General features: G+C 49.9%; 1 protein-coding gene across 1 annotated transcript in view; it reads left to right on the forward strand.

Moving 5' to 3' along the window:
* macf1b (microtubule actin crosslinking factor 1b) overlaps window positions 1-20,288 on the forward strand; it is a 565,261-nt gene that overhangs the window by 354,476 nt on the left and 190,497 nt on the right. The window contains exon 19 of the mRNA XM_085987168.1: window positions 16,349-16,546. Coding sequence (XP_085843294.1) covers window positions 16,349-16,546 — 198 coding nt within the window. The remainder of the gene's footprint in view (window positions 1-16,348; window positions 16,547-20,288) is intronic.

The following is a 20,288-nucleotide window of genomic DNA, read 5'->3' on the forward strand; positions in this document are numbered from 1 at the left end:
TCAATTTAAGTAACTTAGTATTTACACTGACAAATACTAGACCTTCAGTCAAACTCGGAAGTTAAGGATCCAGGGAACCACCCATCATGGAGAAAATCCTTAGACCTATTCGTCTGGACTTGGACCCGAATACACCAGCAGCTGGCAGGGTATGGAAGCATTGGTATCGTACTTTTGAGAATTTTCTGGATGAATGTAAAGTGGATGCTCCTGCTAAATTGAAGATACTTGTCAATTATGTGACCCCAAAAGTGTTCGAATATGTTGATGACTGGGATAATTACGAAGAGGTGATTTGGGCACTTAAGAAACTGTATGCGAAGACCCCAAATGAGGTCTATGCTAGACATCTACTGGCCACAGCCCGACAAGGGCCAGGGGAATCAATTGACGAATTCCTGCAAGAACTTCGCAGGCTCAGCGTAGATTGTAACTTTCAGGCAGCCTCAGCTGAGCTGTACCGCCAAGAAATGATTCGTGATGCTTTCATCTGCGGGATTGCCTCTCCATTTATACGCCAGCGTCTACTAGAAAGTAAAACACTTGAGCTACAAAAAGCTTTTGAACTAGCTTGTTCACTGGATTTGGCAAAGAGAAATGCAGACCTCTATCAGCTGCCCAGATCTCGATCTGCTGCTGTAGCTGCAACCAGACAATTCAAGCGGTCTCAGGTGAACCCTATCATGGGGGAATCTAATTCTGATAATTCTGATGAAGAAGAGGAGGACGACCCCACTTTAGCAGCCTCTTGGCAATCTAGGAAGGAATGCTTCTTTTGTGGAGATGCTTTTCACCCTAGGAAAACCTGCCCTGCTCGCAATGCAATCTGCAGTTATTGCGGGAAAAAAGGACACTTTGCTAAAGTTTGCCTATCAAGGGCCTCTACGAGGGCCAATCCAGCTAAGGCCTACCGAACTGCCCCAATTAGGGCCTATCAAGATGCTCCAGCTAGGACCTATCAAGCTTCCTCTCGAGCTCTCTCCCGAAGAAGCACACCGAGAGTTTTAGCCACTCTCTGTGCAACGACACCAATTACAGCTGCTTGCCCACAGAACCTGTCTCAGGCAGCCACAAAAATTTCAATTAAAGGGCATACCTTAGATGCCTTAATTGACTCAGGAAGTACTGATAGTTTCATTAAGGAACAGATTGTTGCGAAATTGAAACTACATGTCTTCCCATCGGACCAGGCAATTGCGATGGCCCAGTCATCACTTAATACCAGAATCTCCGGCTTTTGTGTTGTTGATATGACGCTTCATGGTCGTATGTATCCCTCCACCCGACTTTCAGTGCTCAAAGACTTATGTAGTGATCTCCTCTTAGGGCTGGACTTCCAAAAACAGCATAAGAAACTCACCATTGAGTTTGGTGGATCCAAACCCGGACTTACTATTTCTAATATACCATCTAAATTACCATTTTGTGCATTATCAGCAGCTTCACTTGATGAACCCTCATTATTTGCCAGTATTCCGCCTCAATGCCAACCGATAATAACGAAATCGCGGCGCTTTAATCAGGGAGACCAATCTTTTATTGCAGCTGAAATCTCTCGACTTCTAGCAGAGGATATCATTGAACCATGTTCGTCGCCCTGGCGGGCTCAAGTCGTCATTGTCAAGAACCCTCTAAAACCTCACAAACAGCGACTATGCATCGATTATTCGCAAACCATCAATCAATATACCGACTTGGACGCCTACCCATTGCCACGCATTGATGATATGGTTAATAAACTGGCCGAATACAAAGTGTTCTCAACTTACGATTTAAAAAGTGCCTATCATCAGTTACCCTTGAAGGTCTCAGATAAGCAGTACACAGCCTTTGAGGCTAATGGACGGCTGTACCAATTTCGTCGCCTCCCATTCGGGGTTACTAATGGAGTGGCTGTCTTTCAACGGGCAATGGATGGCCTGGTTAAGCAGGAAAACCTAAGGGACACTTTTCCCTATCTTGATAACATTACCATTGCAGGTCACGATCAACAGGAACACGACTCCAACCTCCAAAAATTTCGGGATGCCCTCCATTGCCGTAATTTGACCCTGAATGAATCCAAATCTGTTGAGTCGCAACCGACCATCAACATCCTTGGCTACTGCGTAGGCAATGGTATCATTAAGCCAGACCCAGAAAGACTTCGCCTGCTCCAAGAGCTCCCGTCACCTAAGAATCCGGCTTCTTTACGTCGGGCTCTCGGTCTGTTTGCATACTACGCTAAATGGATTCCTCATTTTTCGGACAAAATCCAACCCTTGCTGCATGCTAGATCATTTCCACTGGGAACAGCGGCTGTTGCAGCCTTTAACCTTCTCAAAAAACAGTTGGAGAAAGCGGCTCTTCACTCCATCGATGAGAATCTCCCTTTCGTGGTTGAATGTGATGCCTCGGAGGTGGCGATCTCGGCTACTCTGAATCAGGAAGGTCGTCCTGTAGCATTTATGTCCAGGACCTTACAAGGTGCCGAGCTACATTATCCTCCGGTTGAGAAAGAAGCCACAGCCATCATAGAGGCAGTACGGAAGTGGAACCATTTTCTAGCTCGCCAGCACTTTACATTGATCACGGACCAACGATCAGTCGCCTTCATGCTCGATAATCGAAAACGAACCAAAATTAAGAATAATAAAATACAACTTTGGAGGATGGAACTGGCCTCTTTTGGTTATACCATTCTCTATCGGCCTGGCAAGGAGAATGTGGCCCCGGACACCCTCACACGGGCATTCTGCTCCACTATGTCATCCTCCACTCTCATGGATGTCCACAATGGTTTGTGTCATCCTGGCGTTACGCGCATGCTACATTTCGTACGATCACGGAATCTCCCTTTTTCCACTGGAGATGTAAAAAAAATATGCTCAGAATGCCGGCTTTGTGCGGAATTAAAACCTCAGTTCTTCCGCCCCTCAGATGGTATACTCATACATGCAACCCAACCGATGCAACGACTTAGCATCGATTTTAAGGGCCCAGTGCCCTCTTCAACTCGGAACACATATTTGCTCACCATGATCGACGAATATTCACGTTTTCCGTTTGCCTTCCCCTGCTCCAATATGCTGGCGTCCACAGTAATCTGCTGCCTTGAGCAGGTATTTTCTCTCTGTGGCATGCCGGCTTATATTCACTCAGATCGGGGTCCATCCTTTATGTCAAGGGAACTCAAGGACTACCTCTCAGAACGGGGAATTGCTACAAGCAAAACAACACCATACCATCCCATCGGAAATGGGCAGGTAGAGAGGTATAACGGTATCATCTGGAATTCCGTACGTCTCGCTTTAAGATCTCGGGGCCTACCAGACCAGCAATGGGAAACAGTGCTTCCGGATGCATTGCACTCTATACGGTCCCTGCTTTCTACAGCCACAAATACTACACCTCATGAGCGGTTCTTTGGATTCCAGCGTCGCTCATCTCATGGAACATCACTCCCGTCATGGCTAACTACTCCTGGACCTGTATTACTCCGAAGATACGTTCGGACGTCTAAAAATGACCCTCTTGTAGACGAGGTCGAACTAACCGATGCCAACCCCACCTATGCAAACATACGATATTCCGACGGCCGAGAATCTACCGTATCATTACGGGATCTGGCTCCCTGCCCACCAGGACCTAGTGGGACATCGGGTGATGGCATTTCACCAGGAAACTCTTGGGACCTATCGGGTACCCCTCTCCAGGATCCTGATCGGACACCAACTAGCTTGGTGCCGGTAGAACCCCGTGCTCAAGGTTGCGACCCTCCCAGTACCGCGCATGAAAGTACTGATCCGCCACAGACCAGCTCTGCACCTCCCTCTGAACAGAGGCAGTCCGACTTTGAACCTATTGGGGCTCGTACTCGAAGCCATGATCTCCCCGACCCTTCACAGGGCAATCCAGGCCACACAGACTCTGACCAATGGCCAACCGCATGTAAGCGGACCAGCGACCCTCTACGACGGGAATCCAAACGGGTGCGACTCTTCCTTGTTCGGCGGCTACGGACCAAAAGGTAGACCACAGCCTCCTAATCCTGCAGGAGGGAAGAATGTGATAAAAATGCTAACTTCCGAGAAGTTATGTCATCACTTCCTGTGAACTATGAACTATGAACTATGAACTGTGTACATACCTCACTTCCTGTAAATGTCACTTCCTGTTGGACTGGTATAAATACTGGTCTGTTCAGTATTGTAAGAGGCTTCTACCAGAGGCATGGTAAAGACCTCTCTTGTGTATAGTGTGTTTATAAGTTACTTAAAGCTTACTTTAAAGTTACTTGATGGTAAGTCTCCTTTTTCTTACATCAGGGAGTACTCATCAACTATGTTGAGGAAGTACACATTGCGGTCAGCGGAGGGGAGGGGCCCTTTAAAATCGACGCTCAGGCGTTCGAAGGGGCGGGTGGCCTTGATCAGGCTTGCTCTGTCCGGCCTATAGAAGTGCGGTTTGCACTCGGCGCAGATTTGGCAGCTCTTGGTCATGGTCCTGACCTCCTCGATGGAGTAGGGCAGGTTACGGGATTTGATAAAATGGAAAAACCTGGTGACCCCCGGGTGGCAGAGGTCATTGTGGAGGGACTGCAGCCTATCACTCTGCGCGTTGGCGCATGTACCACGTGATAGGGCATCTGGGGGCTCATTGAGTTTCCCTGACCGATACAAGATATCATAATTGTAGGTGGAGAGTTCGATTCTCCACCTCAAGATCTTGTCGTTCTTGATTTTACCCCTCTGCTTATTATTAAACATAAAAGCTACTGAACGCTGGTCAGTGAGTAGGGTAAATCGTTTCCCGGCCAGGTAATGCCTCCAGTGACGCACCGCTTCTACAATAGCCTGGGCCTCCTTTTCGACGGAGGAGTGTCTCGTCTCGGGGCCCTGGAGGGTCCTTGAGAAAAAGGCCACGGGTCTGCCCGCCTGGTTAAGGGTCGCGGCTAGGGCGAAGTCGGAGGCATCGCTCTCCACTTGGAAGGGGATGGACTCATCCACCGCGTGCATTGCGGCCTTCGCGATATCGTTCTTGATAAGAGTGAAGGCTGCACACGCCTCTGGTGTCAGGGGGAAGGAGGTGGCTTTGATGAGGGGCCTGGCTTTGTCTGCATAGAGGGGCACCCACTGGGCGTAGTAGGAGAAAAACCCCAGGCATCTCTTCAGTGCTTTTTGGCAGTGGGGAAGGGGTAGCTCCATTAGGGGGCGCATTCTGTCGGGGTCGGGCCCGATGACTCCGTTCTCCACCACGCAGCCGAGGATGGCCAGGCGCTTGGTGTGAAACATACATTTTTCCTTATTGTACGTTAAGTTCAGCCGTTGGGCCGTACGGAGGAAATTTGCTAGATTAACGTCGTGGTCCTGCTGGTCGTGGCCGCAGATGGTGACGTTATCCAAATAGGGGAAGGTTGCCCGCAGCGCGTTCTGGTCAACCATTCGGTCCATCTCCCTTTGGAAGACCGAAACCCCGTTGATGACGCCGAAGGGGACCCTAAGGAAGTGGTAGAGGCGGCCGTTTGCCTCGAAGGCAGTATACTGGCGGTCCTCATGGCGGATGGGCAGCTGGTGGTACGCTGACTTAAGGTCGATGGTGGAGAATACTTTGTATTGCGCAATCTGATTGACCATATCAGATATGCGAGGGAGGGGGTACGCGTCCAGCTGGGTGTACCGGTTTATGGTTTGGCTGTAGTCGATTACCATGCGGCGTTTTGCAGTGGTTTTAACGACTACAACCTGGGCTCGCCAGGGGCTAGTGCTACCTTCGATAATGCCCTCCTTCAAGAGCCGCTCCACCTCAGAGCTGATAAAAGCTCTGTCCCCGGCACTGTACCGCCTGCTTTTGGTAGCGATGGGTTTACAGTCGCGGGTGAGGTTAGCGAACAGGGGAGGGGGGGGGACTTTTAATGTGGAAAGGCTGCAGGTGGTTTGCAGCGGGCGATTTAAAAGTTGTTGGTTGCAGACTGTGAGTGGGGGGAGGGGTCCACCGTATGCTAGTGTGACACTCTTAAGGTGGCACTGAAAATCCAACCCTAGCAGGACGGCAGCGCAAAGACGGGGCAGGACTAGCAGTTTAAATTTTTGATATTCAGTGCCCCCTACTGACAGGGTCACCACACAGTAGCCGCTGATGTCCATTGACTGGGACTTGGACGCCATAAAAATGCGATGGTGCGTTGGCAGAATCGTGAGGGAGTGGCTACGTACCGTGTCGGGGTGGACGAAACTCTCTGTGCTCCCGCTGTCGATCAGGCAACTGGTGGCGCGGCCGTTTACCGCGATATCCATCATGGAGCTGGATAGATGGTGAGGGAGGGCTTGATCCAGCGTCACGGAGGCCAGTATGTGGCTTAGTGAGTCACTATAGTCATCCGCCGAGACGGTGGTCGGTTCCGGTGACGAAATGGCGGTTGAGTGCGTTGGATACGATGGCGGCGGATGCCATGCGGCCGGGGGTACACAAAATGGCGGATAAGATGGCTGCTCCCACGGCCCGCACGCTGCGCTGCTGGCTGGCTTCCCCTTGCAGGCGTTAGCGTAATGGCCTTTCTTCCCGCAGCCCGAGCAGGTAGCTGTCTTAGCTGGGCAGTGCGCTCTGGGATGTTTTAACTGGCCACAGAAATAGCATTTTTGGGCCTGGTTACTGGGCATCGAAGCAATTCTTACCGGAGGCTGCTGTCTCGGTTGGGTCGCTGCAGCGGTTGGTGCCGGGGGCGGCGGTCCCGTGTCCCACGGTTTCGATTGCCATGTCTCGGCGCCGTTACGGGGGTATGCCTCGAGGTTTCGGTGGGCCTCCTCTAACGAGAGCGCAAGGGCAATGGCCGTCTTCAGGTCGGGTTCCTTGCTTTCTAGCAGTCTCTGCCGGGTGTGGTCTGACTGGAGGCCCCTGACGAAGGCATCACAGGCGAGTCCCTGCGCGTGCTCCACAGCCGTTACCGCTTTACAATCGCAGTCTCTGCAGAGTGCCAGTAGCGCCCGTGCAAATGCCCCTACCGATTCTCCCGGTTGCTGCCTGCGGGATCCCAAGAGGTGTCGGGCGTAAATTGTGTTCACTGGGCGCGTATATTGCCCTTTTAGTAGCTCGAGGGCCGCCACGTACGTATTAGAGTCCCGGATTAGCATATATACTTGATGGCTCACCTGGGCGGTCAAAATTTTCAGTTTGTGATCCTCCTCTGTAACCTGTGAGATTGCGAGGAAGGATTCAAAGCAGCTCAGCCAGTGTTCAAACTTGGCTGATGCACCCACATCTTGAGGGTCGAGGTCCAGGCGTGGTGGTCTGAGGGCTCTCAGCAATGTCTGCTGTATCCGTTGCTGTTGTTGCTCCTCAGGTGTCGCCATTTAACTTTTAGCTAATAAAATTGATACGCTTATCAATTACTTCATAAAAGGTGATGAGTCGAAGAAGAGATGATGAGTCGAAAGAAGAGATGAATAAGGCTTTTATTAGCTAAGAAGAGACCATGCTTCTTCGTGAGTGACTGAACAAGTCTGAACGAAACCCACACAGTGGTGGGTGGAGTCAGCTGAGGCATGCCTCCATACACAGCGCCACCCAGAGGTGGCAATATACAATACAGTGGTTTACCACAGACATAGGAGCTCAAGACAAGCAACCACTAAGGCAACCAGCTTGTCAAGGCAAGCTACCACAGAGCAACGATAGCAAAATACTGCAGATGTTGGAAATCCGAAATAACAACAGAAAATGCTGGAAAAACTCAGCAGGTCAGGCAACATCCGTGGAGAGAAATTTGAGTTGACGTTTCGGGTTGGACCCTTCTTCAAAACTTTTTTTTCTGGACAAGGGGAGAAAAGATAGAGTCAAGATAGGAAGAGATAAGTTCCGTAGGGCAAGAACAGGCTGAAACGATGGGTCTACCAGGGCAGTCCTGTTTGTGGATCTTGGGAAGGAGGTAGAAGCGGGCTGTGTGGGGTTGGGGAACTATGAGGTTGGTGGCAGCAGGGGGAAGATCTCCAGAGGAGATGAGGTCAGTGACAGTCTTGGAAACGGTGGTTTGATGTTCGGTGGTGGGGTCATGGTCCAGGTGGAGGTAGGAGGAGGTGTCGGAGAGTTGGCGTTCAGCTTCCGCTAGGTAGAGGTCAGTACGCCAAACAACAACAGCACCACCCTTGTCAGCGGGTTTAATGACAATGTCAGGGTTGGATCTAAGAGAATGGAGTGCTGCAAGTTCAGAGGGGGGTAGGTTGGAGTGAGTGAGGGGAGCAGAGAAATGGAGACGGCCGATGTCACGGCGGCAGTTGGCGATGAAAAGATCTAGAGAGGGTAAGAGGCCAGGGGGAGGGGTCCAGGTAGAACGGGAATTCTGCAAGCGGGAGAAAGGGTCAGTTGTGCGGGGGGAAGACTCCTGGCCAGTGAAGTGGGCACGGAGACGAAGGCGGCGGAAAAAGAGCTCAACATCGTGCCGAGCTCGAAATTCATTGAGGTGGGAGCGTAAGGGGATGAAGCTCAGGCCTTTGCTGAGGACTGATCGTTCAGGGTCAGAGAGTGGAAGGTCAGAGGGGATAGTGAAAACGCGGCAGGGGGTGGGATTGGGAGAAGGGGGGTCAGAGGAAAGTGAAGGGGAAGAAGGTTCCGGAGGGGCGTTGGTGTCCAAGAGTTGATGAAGCTTGCGATCCTTGACATCGGAAAGGAAGAAGAAAAGTTTTTTGTTGAAGCCTCGGATGAGTCGAAGGATGAAATGGAACAGTGGACCCGGACAGCTTTGAGAAAGAGAGAAGTCGAGTGTGTTCATGTGGCGCCGCATGGCGTTGAGCGTGGATCTCAGGATGCGGCGAGAGCAGTAGTTCGAGGAACGATGAATATCTTGGAGATATTTGTAATCCTGGGTGGATCCGAAGCACGAAGGGTGGAAGTTTAGTTGGAATCCACGTGGAGTAAGTCGGAACCGGAGACAGTTGCTGAGGAAAATGATGTGGCCGTGAAACCGAGTCTTGGCAGATACCTGATCAAACACGAGAAGGGAAACTGAAAGTAATGAAGATGAACAAGGTTGAAGAGCCAAACGGAGATCCCGTCGAAGAGAAGAGCAGAACTTCTTCAAGGTAGGCATTCCTAGAAGAGGTGTGGCAGTGAACCAAACACTAGTACGATAGCAAAATACTGCAGATGTTGGAAATCCGAAATAACAACAGAAAATGCTGGAAAAACTCAGCAGGTCAGGCAACATCCGTGGAGAGAAATTTGAGTTGACGTTTCGGGTTGGACCCTTCTTCAAAACTTTTTTTTCTGGACAAGGGGAGAAAAGATAGAGTCAAGATAGGAAGAGATAAGTTCCGTAGGGCAAGAACAGGCTGAAACGATGGGTCTACCAGGGCAGTCCTGTTTGTGGATCTTGGGAAGGAGGTAGAAGCGGGCTGTGTGGGGTTGGGGAACTATGAGGTTGGTGGCAGCAGGGGGAAGATCTCCAGAGGAGATGAGGTCAGTGACAGTCTTGGAAACGGTGGTTTGATGTTCGGTGGTGGGGTCATGGTCCAGGTGGAGGTAGGAGGAGGTGTCGGAGAGTTGGCGTTCAGCTTCCGCTAGGTAGAGGTCAGTACGCCAAACAACAACAGCACCACCCTTGTCAGCGGGTTTAATGACAATGTCAGGGTTGGATCTAAGAGAATGGAGTGCTGCAAGTTCAGAGGGGGGTAGGTTGGAGTGAGTGAGGGGAGCAGAGAAATGGAGACGGCCGATGTCACGGCGGCAGTTGGCGATGAAAAGATCTAGAGAGGGTAAGAGGCCAGGGGGAGGGGTCCAGGTAGAACGGGAATTCTGCAAGCGGGAGAAAGGGTCAGTTGTGCGGGGGGAAGACTCCTGGCCAGTGAAGTGGGCACGGAGACGAAGGCGGCGGAAAAAGAGCTCAACATCGTGCCGAGCTCGAAATTCATTGAGGTGGGAGCGTAAGGGGATGAAGCTCAGGCCTTTGCTGAGGACTGATCGTTCAGGGTCAGAGAGTGGAAGGTCAGAGGGGATAGTGAAAACGCGGCAGGGGGTGGGATTGGGAGAAGGGGGGTCAGAGGAAAGTGAAGGGGAAGAAGGTTCCGGAGGGGCGTTGGTGTCCAAGAGTTGATGAAGCTTGCGATCCTTGACATCGGAAAGGAAGAAGAAAAGTTTTTTGTTGAAGCCTCGGATGAGTCGAAGGATGAAATGGAACAGTGGACCCGGACAGCTTTGAGAAAGAGAGAAGTCGAGTGTGTTCATGTGGCGCCGCATGGCGTTGAGCGTGGATCTCAGGATGCGGCGAGAGCAGTAGTTCGAGGAACGATGAATATCTTGGAGATATTTGTAATCCTGGGTGGATCCGAAGCACGAAGGGTGGAAGTTTAGTTGGAATCCACGTGGAGTAAGTCGGAACCGGAGACAGTTGCTGAGGAAAATGATGTGGCCGTGAAACCGAGTCTTGGCAGATACCTGATCAAACACGAGAAGGGAAACTGAAAGTAATGAAGATGAACAAGGTTGAAGAGCCAAACGGAGATCCCGTCGAAGAGAAGAGCAGAACTTCTTCAAGGTAGGCATTCCTAGAAGAGGTGTGGCAGTGAACCAAACACTAGTACGATAGCAAAATACTGCAGATGTTGGAAATCCGAAATAACAACAGAAAATGCTGGAAAAACTCAGCAGGTCAGGCAACATCCGTGGAGAGAAATTTGAGTTGACGTTTCGGGTTGGACCCTTCTTCAAAACTTTTTTTTCTGGACAAGGGGAGAAAAGATAGAGTCAAGATAGGAAGAGATAAGTTCCGTAGGGCAAGAACAGGCTGAAACGATGGGTCTACCAGGGCAGTCCTGTTTGTGGATCTTGGGAAGGAGGTAGAAGCGGGCTGTGTGGGGTTGGGGAACTATGAGGTTGGTGGCAGCAGGGGGAAGATCTCCAGAGGAGATGAGGTCAGTGACAGTCTTGGAAACGGTGGTTTGATGTTCGGTGGTGGGGTCATGGTCCAGGTGGAGGTAGGAGGAGGTGTCGGAGAGTTGGCGTTCAGCTTCCGCTAGGTAGAGGTCAGTACGCCAAACAACAACAGCACCACCCTTGTCAGCGGGTTTAATGACAATGTCAGGGTTGGATCTAAGAGAATGGAGTGCTGCAAGTTCAGAGGGGGGTAGGTTGGAGTGAGTGAGGGGAGCAGAGAAATGGAGACGGCCGATGTCACGGCGGCAGTTGGCGATGAAAAGATCTAGAGAGGGTAAGAGGCCAGGGGGAGGGGTCCAGGTAGAACGGGAATTCTGCAAGCGGGAGAAAGGGTCAGTTGTGCGGGGGGAAGACTCCTGGCCAGTGAAGTGGGCACGGAGACGAAGGCGGCGGAAAAAGAGCTCAACATCGTGCCGAGCTCGAAATTCATTGAGGTGGGAGCGTAAGGGGATGAAGCTCAGGCCTTTGCTGAGGACTGATCGTTCAGGGTCAGAGAGTGGAAGGTCAGAGGGGATAGTGAAAACGCGGCAGGGGGTGGGATTGGGAGAAGGGGGGTCAGAGGAAAGTGAAGGGGAAGAAGGTTCCGGAGGGGCGTTGGTGTCCAAGAGTTGATGAAGCTTGCGATCCTTGACATCGGAAAGGAAGAAGAAAAGTTTTTTGTTGAAGCCTCGGATGAGTCGAAGGATGAAATGGAACAGTGGACCCGGACAGCTTTGAGAAAGAGAGAAGTCGAGTGTGTTCATGTGGCGCCGCATGGCGTTGAGCGTGGATCTCAGGATGCGGCGAGAGCAGTAGTTCGAGGAACGATGAATATCTTGGAGATATTTGTAATCCTGGGTGGATCCGAAGCACGAAGGGTGGAAGTTTAGTTGGAATCCACGTGGAGTAAGTCGGAACCGGAGACAGTTGCTGAGGAAAATGATGTGGCCGTGAAACCGAGTCTTGGCAGATACCTGATCAAACACGAGAAGGGAAACTGAAAGTAATGAAGATGAACAAGGTTGAAGAGCCAAACGGAGATCCCGTCGAAGAGAAGAGCAGAACTTCTTCAAGGTAGGCATTCCTAGAAGAGGTGTGGCAGTGAACCAAACACTAGTACGATAGCAAAATACTGCAGATGTTGGAAATCCGAAATAACAACAGAAAATGCTGGAAAAACTCAGCAGGTCAGGCAACATCCGTGGAGAGAAATTTGAGTTGACGTTTCGGGTTGGACCCTTCTTCAAAACTTTTTTTTCTGGACAAGGGGAGAAAAGATAGAGTCAAGATAGGAAGAGATAAGTTCCGTAGGGCAAGAACAGGCTGAAACGATGGGTCTACCAGGGCAGTCCTGTTTGTGGATCTTGGGAAGGAGGTAGAAGCGGGCTGTGTGGGGTTGGGGAACTATGAGGTTGGTGGCAGCAGGGGGAAGATCTCCAGAGGAGATGAGGTCAGTGACAGTCTTGGAAACGGTGGTTTGATGTTCGGTGGTGGGGTCATGGTCCAGGTGGAGGTAGGAGGAGGTGTCGGAGAGTTGGCGTTCAGCTTCCGCTAGGTAGAGGTCAGTACGCCAAACAACAACAGCACCACCCTTGTCAGCGGGTTTAATGACAATGTCAGGGTTGGATCTAAGAGAATGGAGTGCTGCAAGTTCAGAGGGGGGTAGGTTGGAGTGAGTGAGGGGAGCAGAGAAATGGAGACGGCCGATGTCACGGCGGCAGTTGGCGATGAAAAGATCTAGAGAGGGTAAGAGGCCAGGGGGAGGGGTCCAGGTAGAACGGGAATTCTGCAAGCGGGAGAAAGGGTCAGTTGTGCGGGGGGAAGACTCCTGGCCAGTGAAGTGGGCACGGAGACGAAGGCGGCGGAAAAAGAGCTCAACATCGTGCCGAGCTCGAAATTCATTGAGGTGGGAGCGTAAGGGGATGAAGCTCAGGCCTTTGCTGAGGACTGATCGTTCAGGGTCAGAGAGTGGAAGGTCAGAGGGGATAGTGAAAACGTGGCAGGGGGTGGGATTGGGAGAAGGGGGGTCAGAGGAAAGTGAAGGGGAAGAAGGTTCCGGAGGGGCGTTGGTGTCCAAGAGTTGATGAAGCTTGCGATCCTTGACATCGGAAAGGAAGAAGAAAAGTTTTTTGTTGAAGCCTCGGATGAGTCGAAGGATGAAATGGAACAGTGGACCCGGACAGCTTTGAGAAAGAGAGAAGTCGAGTGTGTTCATGTGGCGCCGCATGGCGTTGAGCGTGGATCTCAGGATGCGGCGAGAGCAGTAGTTCGAGGAACGATGAATATCTTGGAGATATTTGTAATCCTGGGTGGATCCGAAGCACGAAGGGTGGAAGTTTAGTTGGAATCCACGTGGAGTAAGTCGGAACCGGAGACAGTTGCTGAGGAAAATGATGTGGCCGTGAAACCGAGTCTTGGCAGATACCTGATCAAACACGAGAAGGGAAACTGAAAGTAATGAAGATGAACAAGGTTGAAGAGCCAAACGGAGATCCCGTCGAAGAGAAGAGCAGAACTTCTTCAAGGTAGGCATTCCTAGAAGAGGTGTGGCAGTGAACCAAACACTAGTACGATAGCAAAATACTGCAGATGTTGGAAATCCGAAATAACAACAGAAAATGCTGGAAAAACTCAGCAGGTCAGGCAACATCCGTGGAGAGAAATTTGAGTTGACGTTTCGGGTTGGACCCTTCTTCAAAACTTTTTTTTCTGGACAAGGGGAGAAAAGATAGAGTCAAGATAGGAAGAGATAAGTTCCGTAGGGCAAGAACAGGCTGAAACGATGGGTCTACCAGGGCAGTCCTGTTTGTGGATCTTGGGAAGGAGGTAGAAGCGGGCTGTGTGGGGTTGGGGAACTATGAGGTTGGTGGCAGCAGGGGGAAGATCTCCAGAGGAGATGAGGTCAGTGACAGTCTTGGAAACGGTGGTTTGATGTTCGGTGGTGGGGTCATGGTCCAGGTGGAGGTAGGAGGAGGTGTCGGAGAGTTGGCGTTCAGCTTCCGCTAGGTAGAGGTCAGTACGCCAAACAACAACAGCACCACCCTTGTCAGCGGGTTTAATGACAATGTCAGGGTTGGATCTAAGAGAATGGAGTGCTGCAAGTTCAGAGGGGGGTAGGTTGGAGTGAGTGAGGGGAGCAGAGAAATGGAGACGGCCGATGTCACGGCGGCAGTTGGCGATGAAAAGATCTAGAGAGGGTAAGAGGCCAGGGGGAGGGGTCCAGGTAGAACGGGAATTCTGCAAGCGGGAGAAAGGGTCAGTTGTGCGGGGGGAAGACTCCTGGCCAGTGAAGTGGGCACGGAGACGAAGGCGGCGGAAAAAGAGCTCAACATCGTGCCGAGCTCGAAATTCATTGAGGTGGGAGCGTAAGGGGATGAAGCTCAGGCCTTTGCTGAGGACTGATCGTTCAGGGTCAGAGAGTGGAAGGTCAGAGGGGATAGTGAAAACGCGGCAGGGGGTGGGATTGGGAGAAGGGGGGTCAGAGGAAAGTGAAGGGGAAGAAGGTTCCGGAGGGGCGTTGGTGTCCAAGAGTTGATGAAGCTTGCGATCCTTGACATCGGAAAGGAAGAAGAAAAGTTTTTTGTTGAAGCCTCGGATGAGTCGAAGGATGAAATGGAACAGTGGACCCGGACAGCTTTGAGAAAGAGAGAAGTCGAGTGTGTTCATGTGGCGCCGCATGGCGTTGAGCGTGGATCTCAGGATGCGGCGAGAGCAGTAGTTCGAGGAACGATGAATATCTTGGAGATATTTGTAATCCTGGGTGGATCCGAAGCACGAAGGGTGGAAGTTTAGTTGGAATCCACGTGGAGTAAGTCGGAACCGGAGACAGTTGCTGAGGAAAATGATGTGGCCGTGAAACCGAGTCTTGGCAGATACCTGATCAAACACGAGAAGGGAAACTGAAAGTAATGAAGATGAACAAGGTTGAAGAGCCAAACGGAGATCCCGTCGAAGAGAAGAGCAGAACTTCTTCAAGGTAGGCATTCCTAGAAGAGGTGTGGCAGTGAACCAAACACTAGTACGATAGCAAAATACTGCAGATGTTGGAAATCCGAAATAACAACAGAAAATGCTGGAAAAACTCAGCAGGTCAGGCAACATCCGTGGAGAGAAATTTGAGTTGACGTTTCGGGTTGGACCCTTCTTCAAAACTTTTTTTTCTGGACAAGGGGAGAAAAGATAGAGTCAAGATAGGAAGAGATAAGTTCCGTAGGGCAAGAACAGGCTGAAACGATGGGTCTACCAGGGCAGTCCTGTTTGTGGATCTTGGGAAGGAGGTAGAAGCGGGCTGTGTGGGGTTGGGGAACTATGAGGTTGGTGGCAGCAGGGGGAAGATCTCCAGAGGAGATGAGGTCAGTGACAGTCTTGGAAACGGTGGTTTGATGTTCTTGAAGAAGGGTCCAACCCGAAACGTCAACTCAAATTTCTCTCCACGGATGTTGCCTGACCTGCTGAGTTTTTCCAGCATTTTCTGTTGTTCTACCACAGAGCAACAAGCTTGTCAAGACAGAGCACCTAGTCAAGACTAACTCCCTTGTCAGGACTGAGCCCAGAGTGAAGAAACCACAGAACTTAAATACAAGCAAAAACAGGTGAAACCAATAAACCAGATGAAAGGCAGTTAAGTAATAAACAGGAGAAACAAGTAACAATTAACAAAGGGAATCAACCAGTGAAGGTGTCATCTAGGGGTTACTGAAGGAACTGACCGGCACCCTCACACCACTGGTGAGGCCGCCAGGATTACCTGGTGTGTTCCAGAGGAGGCGTGTAGGATGGGGGAAATGTGTTAAAATCGGAAAGGCCTCTCAAAATGGGGTTATAGAGGCAATTAAGTGGTTGTTAAGGGCCTTAAGGCCCTATCCCGCCTCTTGGAGGCGGGATGGAAAGCGGGTCAGAAAACAAGCACTTGGGAAAATTGCTCGGAGGTGGGAACGGGCCCGCCCGCCAGTTTTGGTGATTTTAACAACACACACGCCTCCAAACCCGCCTCCTCGGGGCTGGGAAAATCGAGCCCATAGAGTTATACAGCAGAGAAAGAGGCCCTTCGGCCCATCATGTCCGCGCCGGCCATCAAGCCCTGTCTATTCTAATCCCATTTTCCAGCACTTGGTCCGTAGCCTTGTATGCTATGGCGTTTCAAGTGCTCATCTAAATGCTTCTTGAATGTTGTGAGGGTTCCTGCCTCTACCACCCTTTCAGGCAGTGAGTTCCAGATTCCAACCACCCTCTGGGTGAAAAAGTTTTTCCTCAAGTCATCCTCGGTTCTGAGGGACTGCCGAAGAAGATCTGGTCATTATCCCATTGCTGTTTGTGGGAGCTTGCTGTGCGCAAATTAGCTGCCGTGTTTCCTACATTACAACAGTGACAACACTTCAAAAGTACTTCATTGGCTGTAAAGCGCTTTGGGATGTAATGAGGTCATGAAAGGCGTTATAGAAATGCAAGTCTTTCTTTCTTTCCACAGGTATTGCACAATGATGTGACAGCGCACCAGAGCACAGTGCAGTCCGTGTATCGGGCAGGACAGGACCTGCTGAACTCCAGCTCTGGAGAAAAGGCAGAGAGTCTTCGACACAAGCTTCAGGAGCTGAATCAGCAATGGGAGTATGTGAAATGTGAGACTGAACAGCGAGAGCTGGAGTTGGAGAGCAATCTGAGTCAGGTACAGAGAAAGTGAATGTGTTAGCGAGAGGGAGGGCAGGGCAGAGAGACATTACATAGTATTTACAGCACAGCTTCACACCAGCCTCCTCCCACTCCTCTTCATCTCACCCTATCTCACCCTATTAACATAACCTTCTAATCCTTTCTCCCACAAGTTTCCCCTTAAATACATCTCTGCTATTCGCCTCGACCACTCCCTGTGGTAGCGAGTTCCATATTCTCACCACTCTTTGGGTAAAGAAGTTTCTCCTCAATTCCCGATTGGATTTATTAATGACGATCTTATATTTATGCCCCCCTAGTTTTGGACTCAAGTGGAAACATCTTCTCTACTTCTACCATATCGGACCCTTTCATAATCTTAAAGACCTCTATCAGGTCACCCTTCAGGAGTTTTGGTCTCCTTACCAAAGGAAGCATATACTTGCTTTAGAGGCGGTGCAACAAAGGTTCACTCGATTGATTCCTGGATGAGAGGGCAGTCCTATGATGAGAGATTGAGTAGAATGGGCCTATATTTTCTGGAGTTTAGAAGAATGAGAGGTGATCTCATTGAAACTTATTCAATTCTTTGAGGGGGATTGACAGGGTAGATGCTGAGAGGTTGTTTCCCCTGGCTGGGGTGTCTAGAACCAGGAGTCACAGTCTCAGGATAAGGGGTCGGCCATTTAGGACTGAGATGAAGAGAAATTTCTTCACTCAGAGGGTGGTGAATCTTTGGAATTCTCTACCCCAGAGGGCTGTAGAGGCTCAGTCGTTGAGTATATTCAAGACAGAGATTGATAGATTTTTGGGCACTAAGGGAATCAAGGGATATGCTGCCATAGACAAAGTGAAGGAGGTGGTAGTGGTGACGCTTGATAGGGTAAAAATTGATAAAGAGGAGGTATAAGAAGGGTTGGCTGTACTTAAAGTAGATAAATCACCAGGAGCAGATGGGATGCATCCTAGTATGCTGAGGGAATTGAGGGTGGAAATAGCGGAGGTACTGGCCATAATATTCCAATCTTCCTTAGATACAGGGTGGTGCCAGAGGACTGGAGAATAGCAAATGTTACACCATTGTTCAAAAAAGGGTGTAAAGATAAACCCAGCAACTACAGGCTGGTCAGTTTAACCTCGGTACTGGGGAAACTTTTAGAAACCGTAATCAGGGACAAAGGTAAGAGTCAGTTGGATAGGTATGGCTTAATTAAGGAATCGGAGGCTCCAACGGCGGCGGGTCATAAAGCAGAGAGCGGAGGAACAGCGCGACTTAATCGAAGGAGGTGGCGGCCGAACCTTCCCCGATTTCCAAAAATACCAAGGTGTGACGTCACAGGACATCAGGTAAGTGATTGGTTGGTGAGTATTAAGGGTTTTTTCTCTAAATTAAGATAGTGGGTTATACTAGAAGCGGGAAACTATAAAATACTGTATTAAATTTATACCTTAACTAGTTAAACTAATAGAGGCATGGCAGGGCAGCTCAGTCCCGTGATTTGCACACCTGTGCCATGTGGAATATCCTGGATGCTTCTTGCAGCCCGGACGACCACGTGTGCAGGAAGTGTCGCCAACTGCAGTAACTCGAACTCCGGGTTTCGGAGCTTGAGCGGCAGCTAGAGTCACTACAGTGCATCCGCGAGGCTGAGAAATACTTGGAAAGCACATTTCTAGAAGTGGTCACTCCACCGCCTCAGAATGTGCAGGCAGAGAGGGAATGCATGACCACCAGACAGAGGAGGAGGACCAGGCAGGTAGGGCAGGAATCCCCAGAGTACATCTCACACGCTAACTGGTTCACAGTTCTGGAAACTGGTGGGGGTGATGGCTCCTCTGGGGAGAGCAGCCAGAGCCAAGGCCAGGACACCACGGGTGGCTCAGCTGCACAGGGGGGGAGGAAGAAGAGTGGAAGAGCAATATTGACAGGGGATTCATTAGTTAGGGGAACAGACAGGCGTTTCTGTGGACTCGGGCGTGACTCCAGGATGGTATGTTGCCTCCCTGGTGCCAGGTTCAAGGATGTCACTGAGCGGTTGCAGGACACTAAGGGGGGAGGGTGAACAGCCAGAGGTCGTTGTCCATATCGGATGAGGTCCTGCAGGCAGACTATAGGGAGCTAGGAAAGAGATTAAAAAGCAGGACCTCAAAGGTAGTAATCTCCAGTACCATGTGCTAGTGAGTACAGGAATAGGAGGATAGAACAAATGAATGCATGGCTGGAGAGATGGTGTAGGAGGGAGGGCTTTAGATTCCTGAAGCATTGGGACCGTTTCTGGGGAAGGCGGGACCTTACAGTGGGAGGTTATTTGTGTCCTCCTTTGTGAAGACAGAACCAAAGTACGTATTTAATTGGTCTGCCATTTCTTTGTTCCCCATTATAAATTCCCCTGATTCTGACTGCAAGGGACCTATGCTTGACTTCATCAATCTTTTTCTCTTCACATATCTATAGAAGCTTTTACAGTCAGTTTTTATGTTCCCTGCAAGCTTACTCTCATAATCTATTTTCCCCCTCTTAATTAATCCCTTTGTCCTCCTTTGCTGAATCCTAAACTGTTCCCAATCCTCAGGCTTCCTGCTTTTTCTGGCCAAATTATATGTCCTCTCCTTGGATCTTATGCTATCCCTAATTTATTTTGTTAGCCACGGTTGAGTCACCTTTTTTGTTTTATTTTCATGCCAAACAGGGATGAACAAGTTCTGTAGTTCATCCATGCGATCTTTAAATGTTTGCCATTGCCTATCCACCATCAACCCTTTAAGTAACGTTCCCCAATCCATCCTAGCCAACTCGTGCCTCATACCATCATAGTTTCCTTTATTTAAATTCAGGACCCTAGTCTCTGAGTCAACTACTTCACTCTCCATTTTAATGAAGAATTCTATCATATTATGATCACTCCTCCCCAAGGGGCCTCGCACAACAAGATTGCTAATTAATCCTTTCTCATTACATAATACCCAGTCTAAGATGGCCTGATCTCTAGTTGGTCCCTCAACATATTGGTCCCGGAAACCATCCCGTATACACTCTAGGAATTCCTCCTCCACAGTATTGTTACTAATTTGGTTAGCCCAATCTATATGTAGATTAAAGTCACCCATGATAACTGCTGTGCCCTTATTGCATGCATTTCTAATTTCCTGTTTAATGCCATTCCCAACCTCAGCATTACTGTTTGGGGGTCTGTATACAACTCCCACTAACATTTTCTGCCCCTTGGTATTTCTCAGCTCTGCCCATACAGTTTCCACATCATCAGAGCTAATATCCTTCCTTACTATTGTGTTAATCTCCTCTTTAACCAGCAATGCTCCCCCACCTCCTTTTCCCATTTTCCTGTCCTCCCTGAATATTGAATACCCCTGGATGTTGAATTACCAGTCTTGGTCACCCTGGAGCCATGTCTCTGTAATCCCAATTATATCATATCCGTTTACATCTATTTGCGCAGCTAATTCATCCACCTTATTATGAATGCTCCTCGCATTAAGACACAAAGCCTTCAGGCTTGATTTTTTAACACTGTTAGTCCTTTTAGGATTATTATTTACTGTGGCCCTGTTCGATTTACACCCTTGATTTCTCTGCCTTCCACTTTTGCTTTTCTCCTTCCTGTCTTTTGTTTCTATCCTTGCTTCCCTTTCCTCTGTCTCCCTGCACAGGTTCCCAACCCCCTGCCATTTGCCTTTTTGATTACTTGCTGTACCTGCATGCTAACTTTTTGTGTTTCATGCACAAGGACCCCCAGGTC

The sequence above is a fragment of the Somniosus microcephalus genome, chromosome 5 (genome assembly GCF_052327205.1).
Source record: "Somniosus microcephalus isolate GS21.2 chromosome 5, FLI_Smic_1.0, whole genome shotgun sequence".
Taxonomy (NCBI): Eukaryota; Metazoa; Chordata; class Chondrichthyes; order Squaliformes; family Somniosidae; genus Somniosus; species Somniosus microcephalus.